The sequence below is a fragment of the Cherax quadricarinatus genome, chromosome 24, assembly GCF_038502225.1.
Source record: "Cherax quadricarinatus isolate ZL_2023a chromosome 24, ASM3850222v1, whole genome shotgun sequence".
In the NCBI taxonomy this organism is placed as follows: domain Eukaryota; kingdom Metazoa; phylum Arthropoda; class Malacostraca; order Decapoda; family Parastacidae; genus Cherax; species Cherax quadricarinatus.
The window spans coordinates 9,556,528-9,576,605 of record NC_091315.1 but is presented as its reverse complement, the minus strand read 5'-3'; the positions used below and the strand labels follow the sequence as shown (position 1 = coordinate 9,576,605).

Genomic DNA, 20,078 nt, shown 5'->3' with positions numbered 1-20,078 from the left:
ATTAATATTATACTCACAACAAGTAATCTCACTACCCAACTATTGCGACATGTTTCAACACCCTCCATTCTTTTCCAATATATCATAACTTTTGAATTCTATAATTTCTTTTTAAAATATTCACACATTACCTTTATTTTCAGTAAAATCCCCCCATATTTTATTAAATTTCTAATACAACCCTCCCCATACCCCTCTCCATCTCACCCACATTTCTTCACATCCACTCACCCATCTCCCAACACACCTCTTCTGAACACACACACACAAAAATCACATTTCACATCCACAAATGCATCTCATCACCCATCTCAAATCCACTAAAATCACTGTATCCAAGTTATTCACAAAACTCTATGACCACCTAACACACACACACACACACACACACACACACACACACACACACACACACACACCCACGTGAAGTTGATGAGAAGAATTTACTCGATCGAAGACCAGGCAGAACTACAAAGGGATCTGGACAGGCTGCAGACCTGGTCCAGCAATTGGCTCCTGGAGTTCAATCCCACCAAGTGCAAAGTCATGAAGATTGGGGAAGGGCAAAGAAGACCGCAGACGGAGTACAGTTTAGGGGGCCAGAGACTACAAATTTCACTCAAGGAAAAAGATCTTGGGGTGAGCATAACACCAGGCACATCTCCTGAAGCACACATCAACCAAATAACTGCTGCAGCATATGGGCGCCTGGCAAACCTCAGAACAGCATTCCGACATCTTAATAAGGAATCATTCAGGACCCTGTACACCGTGTACGTTAGGCCCATATTGGAGTATGCGGCACCAGTTTGGAACCCACACCTAGCCAAGCACATGAAGAAACTAGAGAAAGTGCAAAGGTTTGCAACAAGACTAGTCCCAGAGCTAAGAGGTATGTCCTACGAGGAGAGGTTAAGGGAAATCAACCTGACGACACTGGAGGACAGGAGAGATAGGGGGGACATGATAACGACATACAAAATACTGAGAGGAATTGACAAGGTGGACAAAGACAGGATGTTCCAGAGATTGGACACAGTAACAAGGGGACACAGTTGGAAGCTGAAGACACAGATGAATCACAGGGATGTTAGGAAGTATTTCTTCAGCCACAGAGTAGTCAGTAAGTGGAATAGTTTGGGAAGCGATGTAGTGGAGGCAGGATCCATACATAGCTTTAAGCAGAGGTATGATAAAGCTCACGGCTCAGGGAGAGTGACCTAGTAGCGATCAGTGAAGAGGCGGGACCAGGAGCTCGGACTCGACTCCCGCAACCTCAACTAGGTGAGTACAACTAGGTGAGTACACACCTCACTTTACTTTGAACACCTTCAAAACACTCTCATACATCATTTGTGACCACCTTTTCTCAATATCTCTTAAGAAATATTCTCTCATCCACAACCTTTATCATCTCACTACAGAACAACCCCAAGATTACTTCGAACACTCTCATAAATCATTTGAATACTCACAAAAATACCTTTGAACATGTCCAAACAACACTGAAGCACTTCCAAAATATCATTTTGAATACTCCCAAATAAGATTTATCATCTCTAATTTATCTACACTTACACATTTCATTAAATTACAACTCATCCCCCAAACTCCTCCCTCAGTCTCCTGACTTTACAACATTATCACAAAAACTAACTCATACACTTATGACATGAGACATTTTGCCAAAACTAACACAAACACACCCCACACACACCACACTTTACTTTGTACAACGCCAAAAACAACATCAATTACCTTTGATTACTCCAAAATCATCATTTGAACACATTCAAAAACATCATCAAACTCCTTTGAATACTCCCAAAACACCACTGAATACTACCAAAACACCACTGAATACTACCAAAACAACACTAAAAAATCACCAGAAACTAAGATCAACACCACCAACTAACACCCATTTTATAGAAATCCCCTCAAATCACTATAACCAAGACGATCCCACTCACCTCAAAACCACTAAGATCGCAGAAAACACTCATTTTTATAATCATTCACACAAAAAATCACAATCACCAACTCCATACAATATCTAATACACTCCTCTCACTACCACCAACACATACCTCCCATGACATCACACTCCATCCTGCGTTTACTTGGCGATCAGCGACGTCACACCCCACTTTTACTTCATTTAACTTAACGAGAGGAAGTTACTTGTTTCAACCTGTTATATCTCCAATATCTAAGATCACCACAATCAAGAAGTTTACCAAATTCTATAACCCCTCCACTAAGATCACACATTTTTGTACACATTCTCTTAAAACATCGTCATAACGAAGATCACTAAAACTATCTATACTTTTACTAAGATCACCTAACATTTTATTTTCTCTAACTCACCCACCAATTTACATTCTCATTCACACTTACACATTTCATTAACCGAAATTACATCTCATCCACCAAACTCCTCCCTCATTCTCCAGACTTTACAACGTTAGCACAAAAAAAAACTAACTCATACACTTATGACATGAGACATTACCATATCTAACATACTGACTAACTTTGAACCAACTCTGAACATCACCAAAACACCACTGATCATCTTCAAAAAATACTCTGCACATCATTTGAACACCTTCAAAAAAACACCATCAAATACGTCCGAATACTCCCAAAACACAACTGATTACTACCAATTCACCACTGAATACTACCAAAACACCGTCAAAATCACCAGATTCACATTCACATTCACCTCCAACTAAGACATACACATCATAACTAAGACATACACCAAAACCTATAATTGTCATATTGACAATAAATATAAGACTTAAGCACAAAAAAAAATTTACCATGTCATGAGACAATACCAGAACTAAGTCAACTAAGATCACAGAAAACACTCATTTTTATAAACATTCACACAAAAAAATCACGTTCACCAATTCCGTAACATGTTTACCATCATCTATCAACACTCATCACCAAGATCACCAAAAATCTAAGATCATTCATCTCAAAACTACTATGATCACTGAAAACACTTATTTTTTTTTTAAACATTAGCACAAAAATAAGACATACACAAAAATACCACAACACTTCCACCAACATCTATAACATAACATGAGCACTATAACATATCTCCATCACCAAAAATAAAAATAATACAGACACCCACAACTTATACATTTCAATCGCAAATCTAAGACATTCACCTCCAACTAAGACATACACATCATAACTAAGACATACACCAAAACCTATAATTGACATATTGACAATAAATATAAGACATAAGCACAAAAAAAAAATTACCATGTCACGAGACATTACCAGAACTAAGTCACGCACCTCCAACTAATACACAATCACTTTACTAACTTCATGTTAACTATTCATCAACAAAAAATATTAATACAATTTACCCAACAAATTTATGTCAAAACATAAAATTGTTTTACACATTTTTTTCTCAAACTGAATATTCATACCACATTTATCATTTCTCATCTATGTTACATATCACATTTCTCACCCACATCAACCCTAAAACATCCTTTCTCATTCATCCGTATATCAGCTAGAGATATTTTAACCCCGACGAGCCATCACGACGTAGGAGCCAGAGCAACCATCACCACTCCAACACCACCTACTACACTCTGGCTCCTATGTCGTGATGGCTCGTCCGGATAAAATATCTCTAGCTGATATACGGATGAATAAGAATGTTTTAGGGTTGATGTGGATGAGAAATGAGATATGTAACATTAATGAGAAATGATAAATGTGGTATGAATAGGAGGAGTTCATTTGAATGCTTACCCCCAGAGGGGGGAATCCAAAAACTTGATCCAAGGACATGGAGTCTTGGTATTATCGAGAAAAACTTGATCCAAGGAGATGGAGGAGAAATACTTGGGATGCAAGTGGGAGTTCATTTGAATGCTTACCCCCAGAGGGAGGAATCCAAAAAGCTTGATCCGAGGAGATGGAGTCTTTGTATTATCGAGAAAAACTTGATCCAAAGAAGTAGAGCAGGAATATTTGGGGTAGAAGTGGCTGGTGGGGGAAATCTTTGTATTATTGATATCGAGAAAAACTCGATCCGAGGAGATGGAGCAGGGAATTTGGGATGCAAGTGGAAGTCCATTTTGAATGCTTACCCCCAGAGGGGGGAATCCAAAAAATTGGGATGGGGGTGAAAGTGGGAGGGGAAACCCCAAAAAAATTTGATCCGAGGAGTTCATAAGAAAATGAAATTAAAAAAAAAAAAATTGGGATGGGGGTGAAAGTGGGAGGGGAAACCTTAAAAATTTGATCCGAGGAGATGGAGAGCACAAGAAAATGAAATTCAAAAAAAAATTCGAAAAAAATCGGAAAAAATTCGGGGAGCGGGGGCGATCCGGACGATGCTGCAGAAGGCGCGGGCGGGCGCAAAGGCGGGCGCGCGGGGCGCGGGCGGGCGCAAGGGCGGGCGCGGCGGGCGGGTGCGTGGGTGGGGGTCGTGGGTGGGGTCGTTGGTGGGGGGGGTCGTGGGTGGGGTCGTTGGTGGGGGGTCGTGGGTGGGGTCGTTGGTGGGGGTCGTGGGTGGGGTCGTTGGTGGGGGGTCGTGGGGGGGTCGTGGGGGGTCGTGGGGGGGTCGTGGGGGGGTCGTGGGGGGGTCGTGGGGGGGTCGTTTGTGGGGGGGGGTCGGTTGTGGGGGGGGGGTCGGGGGGGTCAAGGTCATTAGCATAAAAGTGTGAAAAGGAGTCCGCTCAGAGGAGGCTGTACCGTGGAGACCGCTGAGAGGAGGAGACCGCTCTGTAGAAGAGACCGCTCTGTAGAAATCATCACTACTTATATATATATATATATATATATATATATATATATATATATATATATATATATATATATATATATATATATATATATATATATATATATATATATATATATATATATATATATATATTTATTTATTATCACACTGGCCGATTCCCACCAAGGCAGGGTGGCCCGAAAAAGAAAAACTTTCACCATCATTCACTCCATCACTGTCTTGCCAGAAGGGTGCTTTACACTACAGTTTTTAAACTGCAACATTAACACCCCTCCTTCAGAGTGCAGGCACTGTACTTCCCATCTCCAGGACTCAAGTCCGGCCTGCCGGTTTCCCTGAACCCCTTCATAAATGTTACTTTGCTCACACTCCAACAGCATGTCAAGTATTAAAAACCATTTGTCTCCATTCACTCCTATCAAACACGCTCATGCATACCTGCTGGAAGTCCAAGCCCCTCGCACACAAAACCTCCTTTACCCCCCTCTCTCCAACCTTTCCTAGGCCGACCCCTACCCCGCCTTCCTTCCACTACAGACTGATACACTCTCGAAGTCATTCTGTTTCGCTCCATTCTCTCTACATGTCCGAACCACCTCAACAACCCTTCCTCAGCCCTCTGGACAACAGTTTTGGTAATCCCGCACCTCCTCCTAACTTCCTAACTACGAATTCTCTGCATTATATTCACACCACACATTGCCCTCAGACATGACATCTCCACTGCCTCCAGCCTTCTCCTCGCTGCAACATTCATCACCCATGCTTCACACCCATATAAGAGCGTTGGTAAAACTATACTCTCATACATTCCCCTCTTTGCCTCCAAGGACAAAGTTCTCTGTCTCCACAGACTCCTAAGTGCACCACTCACTCTTTTTCCCTCATCAATTCTATGATTCACCTCATCTTTCATAGACCCATCCGCTGACACGTCCACTCCCAAATATCTGAATACATTCACCTCCTCCATACTCTCTCCCTCCAATCTGATATTCAATCTTTCATCACCTAATCTTTTTGTTATCCTCATAACCTTACTCTTTCCTGTATTCACCTTTAATTTTCTTCTTTTGCACACCCTACCAAATTCATCCACCAATCTCTGCAACTTCTCTTCAGAATCTCCCAAGAGCACAGTGTCATCAGCAAAGAGCAACTGTGACAACTCCCACTTTGTGTGTGATTCTTCATCTTTTAACTCCACGCCTCTTGTCAAGACCCTCGCATTTACTTCTCTTACAACCCCATCTATAAATATATTAAACAACCACGGTGACATCACACATCCTTGTCTAAGGCCTACTTTTACTGGGAAATAATTTCCCTCTTTCCTACATACTCTAACTTGAGCCTCACTATCCTCGTAAAAACTCTTCACTGCTTTCAGTAACCTACCTCCTACACCATACACCTGCAACATCTGCCACATTGCCCCCCTATCCACCCTGTCATACGCCTTTTCCAAATCCATAAATGCCACAAAGACCTCTTTAGCCTTATCTAAATACTGTTCACTTATATGTTTCACTGTAAACACCTGGTCCACACACCCCCTAACTTTCCTAAAGCCTCCTTGTTCATCTGCTATCCTATTCTCCGTCTTACTCTTAATTCTTTCAATAATAACTCTGCCATACACTTTACCAGGTGTATATATATATATATATATATATATATATATATATATATATATATATATATATATATATATGTCAAAGATACATTTTTTCATTTATGTTATTGTAAAAACTAATAATTTTGTACCATAAGTACCTGAGAAAACTTAACTAACCTTATTATAAGTGCAATTAAATTTAGCTTAATCCATCTAAATAGATTTTAGATAAGTTTACACTAATTTAATAAACAAACATAATGAAATATATTGTTTCCGTTAGGTTCAGAACGATTTTTTTGCAAAATTATTGCATACACAAATTTTCGCTTGCCTTATTCGGCAAGAAGAGCATTGCTATTTAAGACAAAATCGCAAGTTTTACCTATTCGGCACGAATAGTTATAAATGCTATGTATGAATTTTGCCATTCTTAGCTGAATGTTTTCTAATGAATTTATATCCATTCTGTAATATAGAGACCAGAACTGAGCAGCGTAACCTAGATGAGGCCTTAATAATGATGCATAAAGCTGTAGTATTAACACATCGGCGGTTTCCCACCAAGGCAGGGGGGCCCACCAAGGCAGGGGGGCCCACCAAGGCAGGGGGGCCCACCAAGGCAGGGGGGCCCACCAAGGCAGGGGGGCCCACCAAGGCAGGGGGGCCCACCAAGGCAGGGGGGCCCACCAAGGCAGGGGGGCCCACCAAGGCAGGGGGGCCCACCAAGGCAGGGGGGCCCACCAAGGCAGGGGGGCCCACCAAGGCAGGGGGGCCCACCAAGGCAGGGGGGCCCACCAAGGCAGGGGGGCCCACCAAGGCAGGGGGGCCCACCAAGGCAGGGGGGCCCACCAAGGCAGGGGGGCCAACCTAGGCAGGGGGGCCCACCCTGGCAAGGGGGCCCACCAAGGCAGGGTGGCCCGAAAAATAAAAACTTTCAACATCATTCACTCCATCACTGTCTTGCCAAAAGGGTGCTTTACACTACAGTTTTTAAACTGCAACATTAACACCTCTCCTTCAGAGTGCAGACACTGTACTTCCCATCTCCAGGACTCAAGTCCAGCCTGCCGGTTTCTCTGAATCCCTTCAAAAATATTACCTTGCTCACACTCACCATTTGTCTTTATTCACTTCTATTAAACATGCTCACACGCTGGAAGTCCAAGCCCCTCACACACAAAACCTTTACTTCCTCCCTCCAACCTTTCCTAGGCCGACCTTTACCCCGCCTTCCCTCCACTATAGATTTATACACTCTCGAAGTGATTCTATTTTGTTCCATTCTCTCTACGTGTCTGAAATACCTCAACAACCCTTCGTCAGCCCTCTGGCTAACAGTTATGGTAATCGCACACCTCCTGATTTCCAAACTTCGAATTCTTTGCATTATATTCACACCACACATTGCTCTCAGACATGACATCTCCACTGCCTCTAACCTTCTCCTCGCTGCAACATTCACCACCCATGCTTCACACCCATATAAGAGCGTTGGTATAACTATATTCTCATACAGTTCCCTTTGCTTCCATGGTTCAAATATCTATATATATATATATATATATATATATATATATATATATATATATATATATATATATATATATATATATATATATATATATAAAGAAAAGTGTTGGGAATGTCGGTGGTTTAAAAGATTTTGAATTTGATATAAAGTGGGAGTAATAACTGTTTATCTTCATTACTCTTTGTTATGGGATTTCGAAGATATGTGTCAAAGGTCATTGGAAGAAATTGTAATGAGATGTCAAAGAAGGAAATTAAAACGAACAGCTAAGAAGGAAGTTGTTTAAAGTCATAAGGTACACAGGCAGTGAGAGACTGAATATCAGACTGGAGGGAATGAGTACGGGGAACGAGGATGTATTTAGTTTTTTGGTGAGTCATGTCATCTCTGGTATGTGTAAGAGAAAATTAATCATGGAATATTTGAAGAAAAAAAGGGGATGGTGTGTTGAGGCAACTGTTTAAAAACATTTATCGATGGTGGCAATAAAATGAATGCACAAGAGTAAAATACTATTAATACTTGCAGAGTGATTAGTTGATTTTGAGTGTTGCGGGGAGTAGGAGCTAAACTTAGTGGAGATGTCATATTTGGGGAGAATTTGAAGAGATGAAAGTAAAAGGCAACGTGGGATTACCAGGGAAATAATTCAGAGGACCGAGAAAGGTTATTGAGGAGGTTTGGATATACTATATAGAGCATGGAGAGTTACAGGAAATAGATGAAGGTGAAATAAATCAGGAGTAGAAGGGAGGAGAGGTAGGGGGCCTACCTGGAAATGTTTAAGAACGGGAAGAAGAAAAGAATGCTTAGAGTTCTAGGGACTTTTGCAGTCAGCGGACTTGTCAATTTAGACAAGTCAATTTAGTCAATTTAGACAAGTGGTTTTTATAGAAGTGCAAGCTAACTTTATGATAAAATTAAGCTAAACTGGAAATACGGATGCGTGTCATGGAAGTGGAAAGAGCATTGCCTACAATCTGAAGGAGGGATAGGGATGTTGCAACCAGTGGGTAATCTGAATTGTGATGCCAGCAAACTTCTGGCTAAACAGGAATTGAATGAAAGACGCAGGAGTTTCCTTCTTTTGGTGAATCTGCATTAGCAAAAGACTATCATTAAGGATAAAATGTGAGTATGTGTGTGTGTGTGTGTGTGTGTGTGTGTGTGTGTGTGTGTGTGTGTGTGTGTGTGTGTGTGTGTGTGTGTGTGTGTGTGTGTGTGTGTGTGTGTGTGTGTGTGTGTGTGTGAGTGTGTGTGTGTGTGTGTGTGTGTGTGTGTGTGTGTGAGTGTGTGTGTGTGTGTGTGTGTGTGTGTGTGTGTGTGTGTGTGTGTGAGTGTGTGTGTGTGTGTGTGTGTGTGTGTGTGTGTGTGTGTGTGTGAGTGTGTGTGTGTGTGTGTGTGTGTGTGTGTGTGTGTGTGTGTGTGTGTGTGTGTGAGTGTGTGTGTGTGTGTGTGTGTGTGTGTGTGTGTGTGTGTGTGTGTGTGTGAGTGTACTGACGTATTTGTTTTAACACGATTCCATTCACAGTTCCTGGCCCCTCCTCTCTGCTGGTCGCAACTAGGTCAACTCACTCCCTGCTTCATTAGTTTATCGTATCTGTTCTTAAGGCTATGTATGGATCCTGCCTCCACAACATCACTCTCAAGTTTGCTCCTCTTCCTGACAACTCCATGACTGAAGAAATACTTTGTAACAACCATGCGACTCATCTGATTTTTCATCCTGCAGTTGTGACCCCTTGTGCTGAAACGTTCTGTCCCTATCCACCTTGTCAGTTCCTTTGAATATTTTATGTCATTATCCCTCCTGTTCTCATGTGTCGTCTGGTTGATTTTCCATAACCTCTCCTCGTAGGGCATGCCCCTTAGCTCCGGGACAAGTCTTGTTTCAAACCTTTGCACTTTCTTTAATTTCTTGACATGTTTGACAAGGTGTGGGTTCCATACTGGAGCTGCGTACTCTAATATGGGCCTGACGTACAAAGTGTACAGTGTCTTGAATGACTCCTTACTAAGATTTCGAAATGTTATTCTTAGTTTTGCTAGGCGCCAGATGCTGCCGCAGTTATTTAGTTGATGTGCGCCTCAGGAGATGTGCTCGGTATAATGCTCACTACAAGATCATTTTCCTCGAGGGAATTTTGCTGCCTTTGACTTCCTAGGCTGTGCTCCGTATGCAGTTTGTCCTTACCCAAACTTCAAGACTTTGCGCTTGCTGAGGTGAACTCCAGAAGTAATTTATTGGACCATGCTTCAAGCCTGCTCAGATCTCGGTAGACTTACCTGATCCTCTTCCATTTATATTCGCCTCATTAATTCAACATCGTATGCGAACAGGGAAAAACCTCTCAATGTATCCCTGTATCCAATGTATGATGTCGCCTTCATATACTAGAAACAGCACTGGACCTAGGACTGACCCTTGTGGAACACCACTCGAAACATGCACCCACTCTGACACCTCGTACCATTATTCGTTGTTTTCTTTCTGCTTCTCCAGCTTTTCAACCAGTTTCTTGTGTACTCTTCTAATTGTGGTTGCAGGGATCGATACTCAGCTCCTGGCCCCGCCTCTTCACTGACCGTTACTTGGTCCTCCCTCTCCTTGCTCCATGAGCTTTATCACACCTCGTCTTAAAACTATGTATGGTTCCTGCCTCCACTACATCGCTTGTCAGACTATTCCACTTCCTAACAACTCTGTGGCTGAAGAAATACTTTCTAACATCCCTTTTACTCATCTGAGTCTTCAGCTTCCAATTGTGACCCCTTGTTTCTGTGTCCTATCTCTGGAACATCTTGTCTCTGTCCACCGTGTCTATTCCACGCAGTATTTTGTGTGTCGTTATCATGTCTCCCCTGACCCTCCTGTCCTCCAGTGTAGGACATTCCCCTTAGCTCTGGAACTAGTCTTGTTGCAAACCTTTGCACTTTCTCTAATTTCTTGACGTGTTTGACCGGATGTGGGTTCCAAACTGGTGCTGCGTACTCCAGTATGGGCCTGACATATACAGTGTATAAAGTCTTGAACGATTCCTTACTGAGGTACCGGAACGGTATTCTCAGGTTTGCCAGGCGCCCATATGCCACAACAGTTATCTGGTTAATGTGTGCTTCTTGCGACGTACTCGGTATTATACTCACTCCTAGGTCTTTACCTTGAGTAAGGTTTGCAGTCTTTGGCCACCTAGCCTATACTCTGTCTGCGGTCTCCTTTGTTCTTCTCCGATCTTCATGACTTTGCATTTGGCGGGGTTAAATTCTGGGAGCCAGTTGCTGGACCACGCATCCAGCCTGTCCAGGTCCCTTTGTAGACATGTCTGGTCTGCATCTGATTTAATTCTCCTCATTAGCTTCACATCATTTGCAAACAGGGGCACTTCTGAGTCTATCCCTTCCGTTATGTCGTTCACATATACCAAGAATAGCACTGGTCCCAGGACTGACCTCTGTGGGACCCCGCTCGTCACAGGCGCCCTCTGTGATACCTCTTCACGGACCATGACTCGCTGTTGCCTCCCTGTTAGGTATTCTCTAATCCATTGCAGTGACCTTCCTGTTATATGTGCCCGATCCTCTAGCTTCTGTACTAATCTCTTGTGAGGAACTGTGTCGAAGGCCCTCTTGTAGTCCAAGAAAATGCAATCACACCACCCCTCCCTCTTATTTCTTACTTCAGTTACCTTGTCATAAAACTCTAGTATGTTTGTGACACAGGATTTGCCTTCCATGAATCCGTGCTGGCTGTCGTTTATAATCTTGTTCCACTCCAGGTGCTCCACCATTCTCCTCCTGATAATCTTCTCCATGACTTTGCATACTATACACGTCAGTGACACAGGTCTGTAGTTAGTGCTTCATTTCTGTCTCCTTTCTTAAAAATTGGGACTACATTTGCCATCTTCCATACTTCAGGTAGTTGCCCAATTTCAAAGGAAGTGTTGAAGATTTTGGTTAGCACAGCATCTCTGCTCCCTCTCTAAGGACCCACAGAGAGATGTCCGGTCCCACCGCCTTTGAGGCATCAGGGCCACTTAGGAATTCTTCACCTCCTCCTCAGTTGTGTGCAATTCATCCAACACTTGTTGGTATATCCCTTGTTGATGTACCCCACTGTTTTGAGTGTGAGTGTGTGTGTGTGTGTGTGTGTGTGTGTGTGTGTGTGTGTGTGTGTGTGTGTGTGTGTGTGCGTGTGTGCGTGTGCGTGTGTGCGTGTGCGTGTGTGCGTGTGCATGTGTGTGTATGTGTGCGCGCATGTGTTTGTGTGCTCACCTATTTGTATTCCCTATTTGTGGTTGCAGGGGTCGAGGCTCAGCTCCTGGCTCAGCCTCTTCACTGATCGCTACTAGGTCCTCTCCCTACTCCATGAGCTTTATCATACCTCGTCATAAAACTATGTATGGTTCTTGCCTCCACTACATCACATGCCAGGTTATTCCACTTTCTGACAACTCTGTGACTGAAGAAATACTTCCTAACATCCCTGTGACTCATCTGAGTTTTCAACTTCCAATTGTGACTCCTTGTTTCTGTGTCCCATCTCTTGAACATCCTGTCTCTGTCCAACTTATCTTTTCCTCGCAGTATTTTATATGCCGTTATCATGTCTCCCCTGACCCTCCTGTCCTCCAGTGTCGTCAGGCCGATTTCCCTTAATCTTTCTTCATAGGACATTCCCCTTAGCTCTGGAACTAACCTTGTGGCAAACCTTTGTACTTTCTCTAGTTTCTTGACGTGCTTTATCAAGTGCGGGTTCCAAACAGGTGCTGCATACTCCAGTATGGGCCTGACATACACGGTGTACAGTGTCTTGAACGATTCCTTACTAAGGTATCGGAATGCTGTTCTCAGGTTTGCCAGGCGCCCATATGCTGCAGCAGTTATCTGATTGATGTGTGCTTCCGGAGACATGCTCGGTGTTATACTCACCCCAAGATCTTTCTCCTTGAGTGAGGTTTGCAGTCTTTGCCACCTAGCCTATACTCTGTCTGTGGTCTTCTGTGCCCTTCCCCTATCTTCATGACTTTGCATTTGGCAGGATTAAATTCGAGAAGCCGTTTGCTGGACCAGGTGTCCAGTCTGTCCAGGTCTCTTTGAAGTCCTGCCTGGTCCTCATCAGATTTAATTCTCCTTATTAACTTCACATCATCTGCAAACAGGGACACTTCTGAGTCTAACCCTTCCATCATGTCGTTCACATATACCAAAAATAGCACTGGTCCTAGGACCGACCCCTGTGGGACCCCGCTCGTCACAGGTGCCCACTGTGATACATCATTACGTACCATGTGTGTGTGTGTGTGTGTGTACTCACCTAGTAGGTGAGTACACACACACACACCTACTAGGTGAGTACACACACACACACACACACATGGTACGTAATGATGTATCACAGTGGGCACCTGTGACGAGCGGGGTCCCACAGGGGTCGGTCCTAGGACCAGTGCTATTTTTGGTATATGTGAACGACATGATGGAAGGGTTAGACTCAGAAGTGTCCCTGTTTGCAGATGATGTGAAGTTAATAAGGAGAATTAAATCTGATGAGGACCAGGCAGGACTTCAAAGAGACCTGGACAGACTGGACACCTGGTCCAGCAAACGGCTTCTCGAATTTAATCCTGCCAAATGCAAAGTCATGAAGATAGGGGAAGGGCACAGAAGACCACAGACAGAGTATAGGCTAGGTGGCAAAGACTGCAAACCTCACTCAAGGAGAAAGATCTTGGGGTGAAGTCCTGCCTGGTCCTCATCAGATTTAATTCTCCTTATTAACTTCACATCATCTGCAAACAGGGACACTTCTGAGTCTAACCCTTCCATCATGTCGTTCACATATACCAAAAATAGCACTGGTCCTAGGACCGACCCCTGTGGGACCCCGCTCGTCACAGGTGCCCACTGTGATACATCCTGTGTGTGTGTGTGTGTGTTTGTGTGTGCATGTGTATGTGTATGAGTGTGCATGTGTGTGTGTGTGTGTGTGTGTGTGTGTGTGTGTGTGTGTGTGTGTGTGTGTGTGTGTGTGTGCGTGCGTGCGTGCGTGCAACCACCAGTTTACTGAAAGGAGATGTAGCAAATGTAAGACCTTCCAGTAGTTTGCTGGATGGACTCTCTGAATTAATAATACAAAAATCAGTTCTTAACTACTGTTCATCAATATTTTAAATGCGAAAAGTAATATAGAAGAAAGATTACATAAATACAAGCTCAATACAGTACCACTCCTCCTCTGGTCGCGTCACGTCCTCCGACAACGAATTTGTCAACCCTGATGGTGTTTTGTCTCTTGATTCGTCCTCCCTCTATACTGACTTCCGTGCTTTCTGTACGGGACAATAGTCTATTAATTTATATACATGGAAACACACACACACACACACACACACACACACACGCACACACACAAACACACACATACATACACACAGGGAAGGCACTAGAATGGATAAGGGAATACTTGTCAGGAAGACAGCAGCGAGTCATGGTACGTGGCACCTGTGACCAGCGGGGTCCCACAAAGGTCAGTCCTAGGACCAGTACTGTTTCTGTATTTGTGAACGACATAACGGAAGGAATAGACTCCGAAGTGTCCCTGTTTGCAGATGATGTGAAGTTCATGAGAAGAATTCATTCAGACGAAGACCAGGCAGAACTACAAAGGGATCTGGACAGGCTGCAGACCTGGTCCAACAATTGGCTCCTGGAGTTCAACCCCACCAAGTGCAAAATCATGAAGATTGGGGAACGGCAAAGAAGACTGACGGAGTACAGTCTAGAGGGCCAGAGACTACAAACCTCACTCAAGGAAAAAGATCTTGGGGTGAGTATAACACCAGGCACATCTCCTGAGGCACACATCAACCAAATAACTGCTACAGCATACGGGCGCCTAGTAAATCTCAGAACAGCATTCCCCCATCTTAATAAGGAATCGTTCAGGACCCTGTACCCTGTGTACGTTAGGCCCATATTGGAGTATGCGGCATCAGTTTGGAACCCACACCTAGCCAAGCACGTAAAGAAACTAGAGAAAGTGCAAAGGTTTGCAACAAGACTAGTCCCAGAGCTAAGAGGTATGTCCTACGAGGAGAGGTTAAGGGAAATCAACCTGACGACACTGGAGGACAGGAGAGATAGGGGGGACATGATAACGACATACAAAATACTGAGAGGAATTGACAAGGTGGACAAAGACAGGATGTTCCAGAGATGGGACACAGCTACAAGGGGACACAGTTGGAAGTTAAAGACACAGATGAATCACAGGGATGTTAGGAAGTATTTCTTCAGTCACAGAGTAGTCAGGAAGTGGAATAGTTTGGGAAGCGATATAGTGGAGACAGGATCCATACATAGCTTTAAGTAGAGGTATGATAAAGCTCATGGTTCAGGGAGAGTGACCCAGTAGCGAAAAATGAAGAGGCGGGGCCAGGAGCTATGACTCGACCCCTGTAACCACAGCTAGGTGAGTACACACACACACACACACACACACACACACAAAACTAAGTGAGAACATCACATATAAAAGACTCCTCGGGGCCAGTGACCACGTTCTTCTGAGCTTCAAATAGTAGAGTTACAAATGGAGAGGGAACCAGGAAGCAGCACCAATGAAGCCAAACTACAAGAGAGGGGACTATACAGGCATATAGAATTTCCTGCACTGGGTTCAGTGAGACAGAGACCTGGCAACGAAGTCAGTAAAGAAAATGATGGAATGTGTGACAACAATATGCCAAGGATGCTGAAGAGAGGTTTGTACCCAAGGGTAACAGAAATAACGAGAAAGGCAGGATGAGCCTTTGGTTTACCCAAAGGTGTAGAGAGGCCAAAACTAAGTGTTCTAGAGAATGGAAGAAGTATTAAAGACAAAGGACTCAGGAAAATAATGAGATAAGTCAAAGAACCAGAAATGAATATGGACAGATAAGGAGGGAGGCTCCGTGACTATACGAAAATGACATAGTATCGAAAGGCAAGTCTGAGCCGAAGTTTTTGTACAGTCACATCGGGAGGAAAACAACAGTCAAAGACCAGGTAATCAGGTTGAAGAAGGAAGGAGGGGAGATCACAAGAAACGACCGAGTTGTATATGAAGAGCTCAAGAGATTTAAAGAAGCATTTACAGTGGAGACAGAATGGACCCGAGAACGCTGAAGTGGTAGCGTACATCATGACGTGCTGGACACAGTACGTACAACCGAGGAGGTGAAGAGGCTGCTAAGTGAACTAGATACCTAAAAAGAGATTGGGCCAGACATCCCTCTGTGAGTTCTCAGAGAGGGAGTAGAGGTACGCTGTGTACTGCTAACAACAGTCTTCAACACATCAAAACAGGGCGACTTCCTGAAGTGTGGAAGACAGCAAATGTAGTCCCAGTTTTTAAGAAAGGAGACAGACACACAACACTAAACTACAGACCAGTGTATAGTATGCAAAATAATTTATAAGATAATCAGAAGAGTGGTGGAGCATCTAGAAAGGAATGAGCTTATTCACGACAACCAGCATGGGTTCAGGTAAGGGAAATTCTGCGTTACAAACCTACTGGAGTTCTATAACGGGGTGATGGCAGTAAGGCAAGAGAGAGAGAGAGAGAGAGAGAGAGAGAGAGAGAGAGAGAGAGAGAGAGAGAGAGAGAGAGAGAGAGAGAGAGAGAGAGAGGTGGGCAGATTGCATTTTCTTGGACTGTAAGAAGGCTTTGGACACAGTTCCACACAAGAGATTAGTGCAAAAGTTGGAGGACTAGGCAGGTATAACAGGGAAGGCATTGCAATGGATCAGAGAATACCTGACAGGAAGGGAACTGCAAGTCATGGAACGCGACGAGGTGTCAGACTGGGCGCCTGTGACGAGCGGGGTCCCACAGGGGTCGGTCCTGGGTCCGATTCTGTTCCTGGTATATGTAAAAGACATGACGGAAGGGATAGATTCAGAGGTGTCTCTGTTTGTAGATGATGTGAAGTTGATGAGAAGAATCCAATCGCATGAGGACCAAAGGGATCTGGACAGACTACAGGCCTGGTCCAGCAACTGGCTCCTGGAGTTCAACCCCACCAAGGGGAATTACAAAGAAGACCGCAGACGGAGTACAGTTTAGGGGGCCAGAAACTACAAACCTCACTCAAGGAAAAGGATCTTGGGGTGAGTATAACACCAAGCACATCTCATGAGGCGCACGTCAACCAAATAACTGCTGCAGCATACGGGCGCCTAACAAACCTAAGAACAACATTCCGACACCTTAATAAGGAATCGTTCAGGACCCTATACACTGTACGTTAGGCCCAGCACCAGTTTGGAACCCACACCTAGCCAAGAAGTAAGGAAACCTAGAAAAAGTGCAAAGGTTTGCAACAAGACTAGTCCCGGAGCTAAAGGGTATGTACTACGAAGAGAAGTTGAGGGAAATTGACTTGACGACACTGGAAGATAGGAAAGGTAGGGGGTATATGATAACGACATATAAAATACTGAGAGGAATCGACAAGGTAGACAGAGACAGGATGTTCCAGAGATGGGACACAGCAGTAAGGGATCACAACCGGAAGCTGAAGACTCAGATGAATCACAGGGATGTTAGAAAGTATTTCTTCAGTCACAGAGTTGTCATCAAGTGGAATAGTCTGGGAAGGGATGTAGTGGAGGCAGGATCCATACATAGCTTTAAGAAAAGGTATGATAAAGCTCATGGAGCAGGAAGAGTGATCTAGTAGCGGGCAGTGAAGAGGCGGACCCAGTAGCTGTGAATCGACCCCAGCAACCACAACTAGGTGAGTACAACTAGGTGAGGTGAGTACACACATACACACACAAATACACACATGCACACACTATCACACGCACACACACACATCTCACTGACCACATCCCTTGAGGCGCACATCAACCAGATAACAGTTGCAGCATCCGGGTGCCTGGCAAATCTAAGAATGGGATTTCGCCACCTGAGTAAGGAGTCATTGCAGACATAGTACACCGTGTACATTTGGCCCATATTGGAGTATGCACCACCAATAAGGAACCTACACCTGGTCAAGGACGTCAAGAAATTAGAGAAAGTGTAAAGGTCCGCATCAAGATTGGTCCCAGAGGTAAGGGGTATATCCTAACTGGAGAGGCCAACGGAATCAAACCTTTCAATTCTGAGGCATAAAGGGGACATAATAATGACGTATAAAATACAGGGACAGAATGATGCAGAGATGGGACTGAGGAACAAGGGGCTACAGCTGGAAGTTGAAAAGTCACATTAGCCATAGGGATGTTAAGAAGCATTTCTTCAGCTCTAGAGTTGTCAAGAATTGGAACAATCTGTAGTGATACAGTGGAGGCACGATCCATATACAGGTTTAAGAAGAGGTACAATAAGGCTCTTGAAGCCGGAATAGATTGGATCTACTTGGGACCAGTAGAGAGGCAGGGCCAGGAGCTGTGAATCCCCCTCAACTATAAATAGGTGAGTAAAAATAGGTGACCACGCAAATTTATGATACGTTACAATACATTTTTCTTCATTCTTGGTAATCCTTCCCTCTGAATACTTCACTTTATAATTATTATATTTATTAATAGACAATATCAAGTAATTATATGGAGAGCAGACGGATGTCACTTACTGTAATCAGAAGGTTTTCCCGCGACTGTAGCTTCAGTCTGCTAGTGTTGTATGTGTCTTAGTGACAGGTATCACATAAACTAAATTTATTCTCATTACTTTACACAAGGTGTATGTAAGGTATTCCCTTAAAGCAACATTCTGTTGCTTAGAATCGTGTACTCACAACAAAATGAGTGAATATCTAGTTCAGAGAGGGAGAGAGAGAGAGAGAGAGAGAGAGAAATAATGTTAACAGCCTTAACCTATCTTTACGATACTGAAGATCTCATCAGAACAAGATGAGGAATTTATACGTACAACCTGGCTGTTGGAAAAACGGAACAGGCCGAATCCTTAACCTGTAAATAACTTGTTAATAAAGCTATGGATCCTTAATCTAACCTTGTCAAACCCTGTGTAAAAGAAAAAAAAAAAGCACTGCTCTTAGCTCGCCACCTCTGATTCGAATGCTCTTCTCCAAGCTCATGTTGACAATCAAGTGAATGTCTTTACTGGATACATCCTCAATGTTCACCAAGAACATATTCATCGTCGGCAGTATTAGACGAAGCCTGCAGATCAGCCTTAGTTCGGCTCTCGTTGTAGAGAGACTGCTACTGCTAAGTACAGAAATGGAGAAGGTATAAGACACCTCCCACTACCTATAACAAGAACCTTCATAGGCAAGACTGTAGGCATATAGGTGAAATTCAAAACTGGACCGTCTTTAAGTGGGAGGCTGACACTAAATTACAGCCGCTCCTTGGTCAAGGGCAGGCAAGGTTATCTGCCTGATGAACTTATTCCACATTTAAATATACAGGATGGGGACCATCTCTATTAGCAGTCAAGAGAAACCTCACCTCACTTTGCTGCCAAGATGCAAGTTTCTGATCCAGCAAAGTACCCTCCTTCATTAGCTTCAAGAACTGTGTCAAACAGTCAATGGTGACAATAAGGCAGAAAGTGTATGGTCTTTTTAAATCGCTGGACCAAGAAAAGGCTGTGGGCCCAGACAAGGTGAGCCCAAGATTGCTGAGTATATGTGCAGACCAGCTAACAGCACCAATAACTCGCATCTCTCAGCCTAGTACAGTGTAAATGGCCCTCTGTGCAAAGAGGCAAATGTAGTCCCTGTTCACAAAAAGAAGAGCAGAGCAGAAATCAGCAACTACAGACCAGTGTCACTCCTGTCAATCACTGGCACGATCCTCGAGACAATAATCTCACGGCATATGACAATTTTCGACTACCACTCACTTCTTCGTGACCTTTGTGGCTTCAGAAAAGATTACTCTGCTACTGATCTGTTAAACCTCACCACTAAGTGGCACCAGTTACTGGATGAATCCGAAGTCAGCTGTGTGGTAGCACTGGAAATTGCTGGTGCTTTTGACCGATTGTAGCATCAGGGACTCTTGGCAAAACTACAAGCACTAGGAACTGCGGGCTCTACACTATGTCTCCTCAGTGATTACCGTCAAGGTAGATCTCTAAGTGCAGT

General features: G+C 43.8%; 1 protein-coding gene across 1 annotated transcript in view; it reads right to left on the bottom strand.

Annotated features, from left to right (window-relative positions):
• The window catches only part of LOC128690808 (uncharacterized), a 94,441-nt gene that overhangs the window by 15,481 nt on the left and 58,882 nt on the right, over window positions 1-20,078 (bottom strand). The window contains exon 3 of the mRNA XM_053779532.2: window positions 14,191-14,294. Coding sequence (XP_053635507.2) covers window positions 14,191-14,294 — 104 coding nt within the window. The remainder of the gene's footprint in view (window positions 1-14,190; window positions 14,295-20,078) is intronic.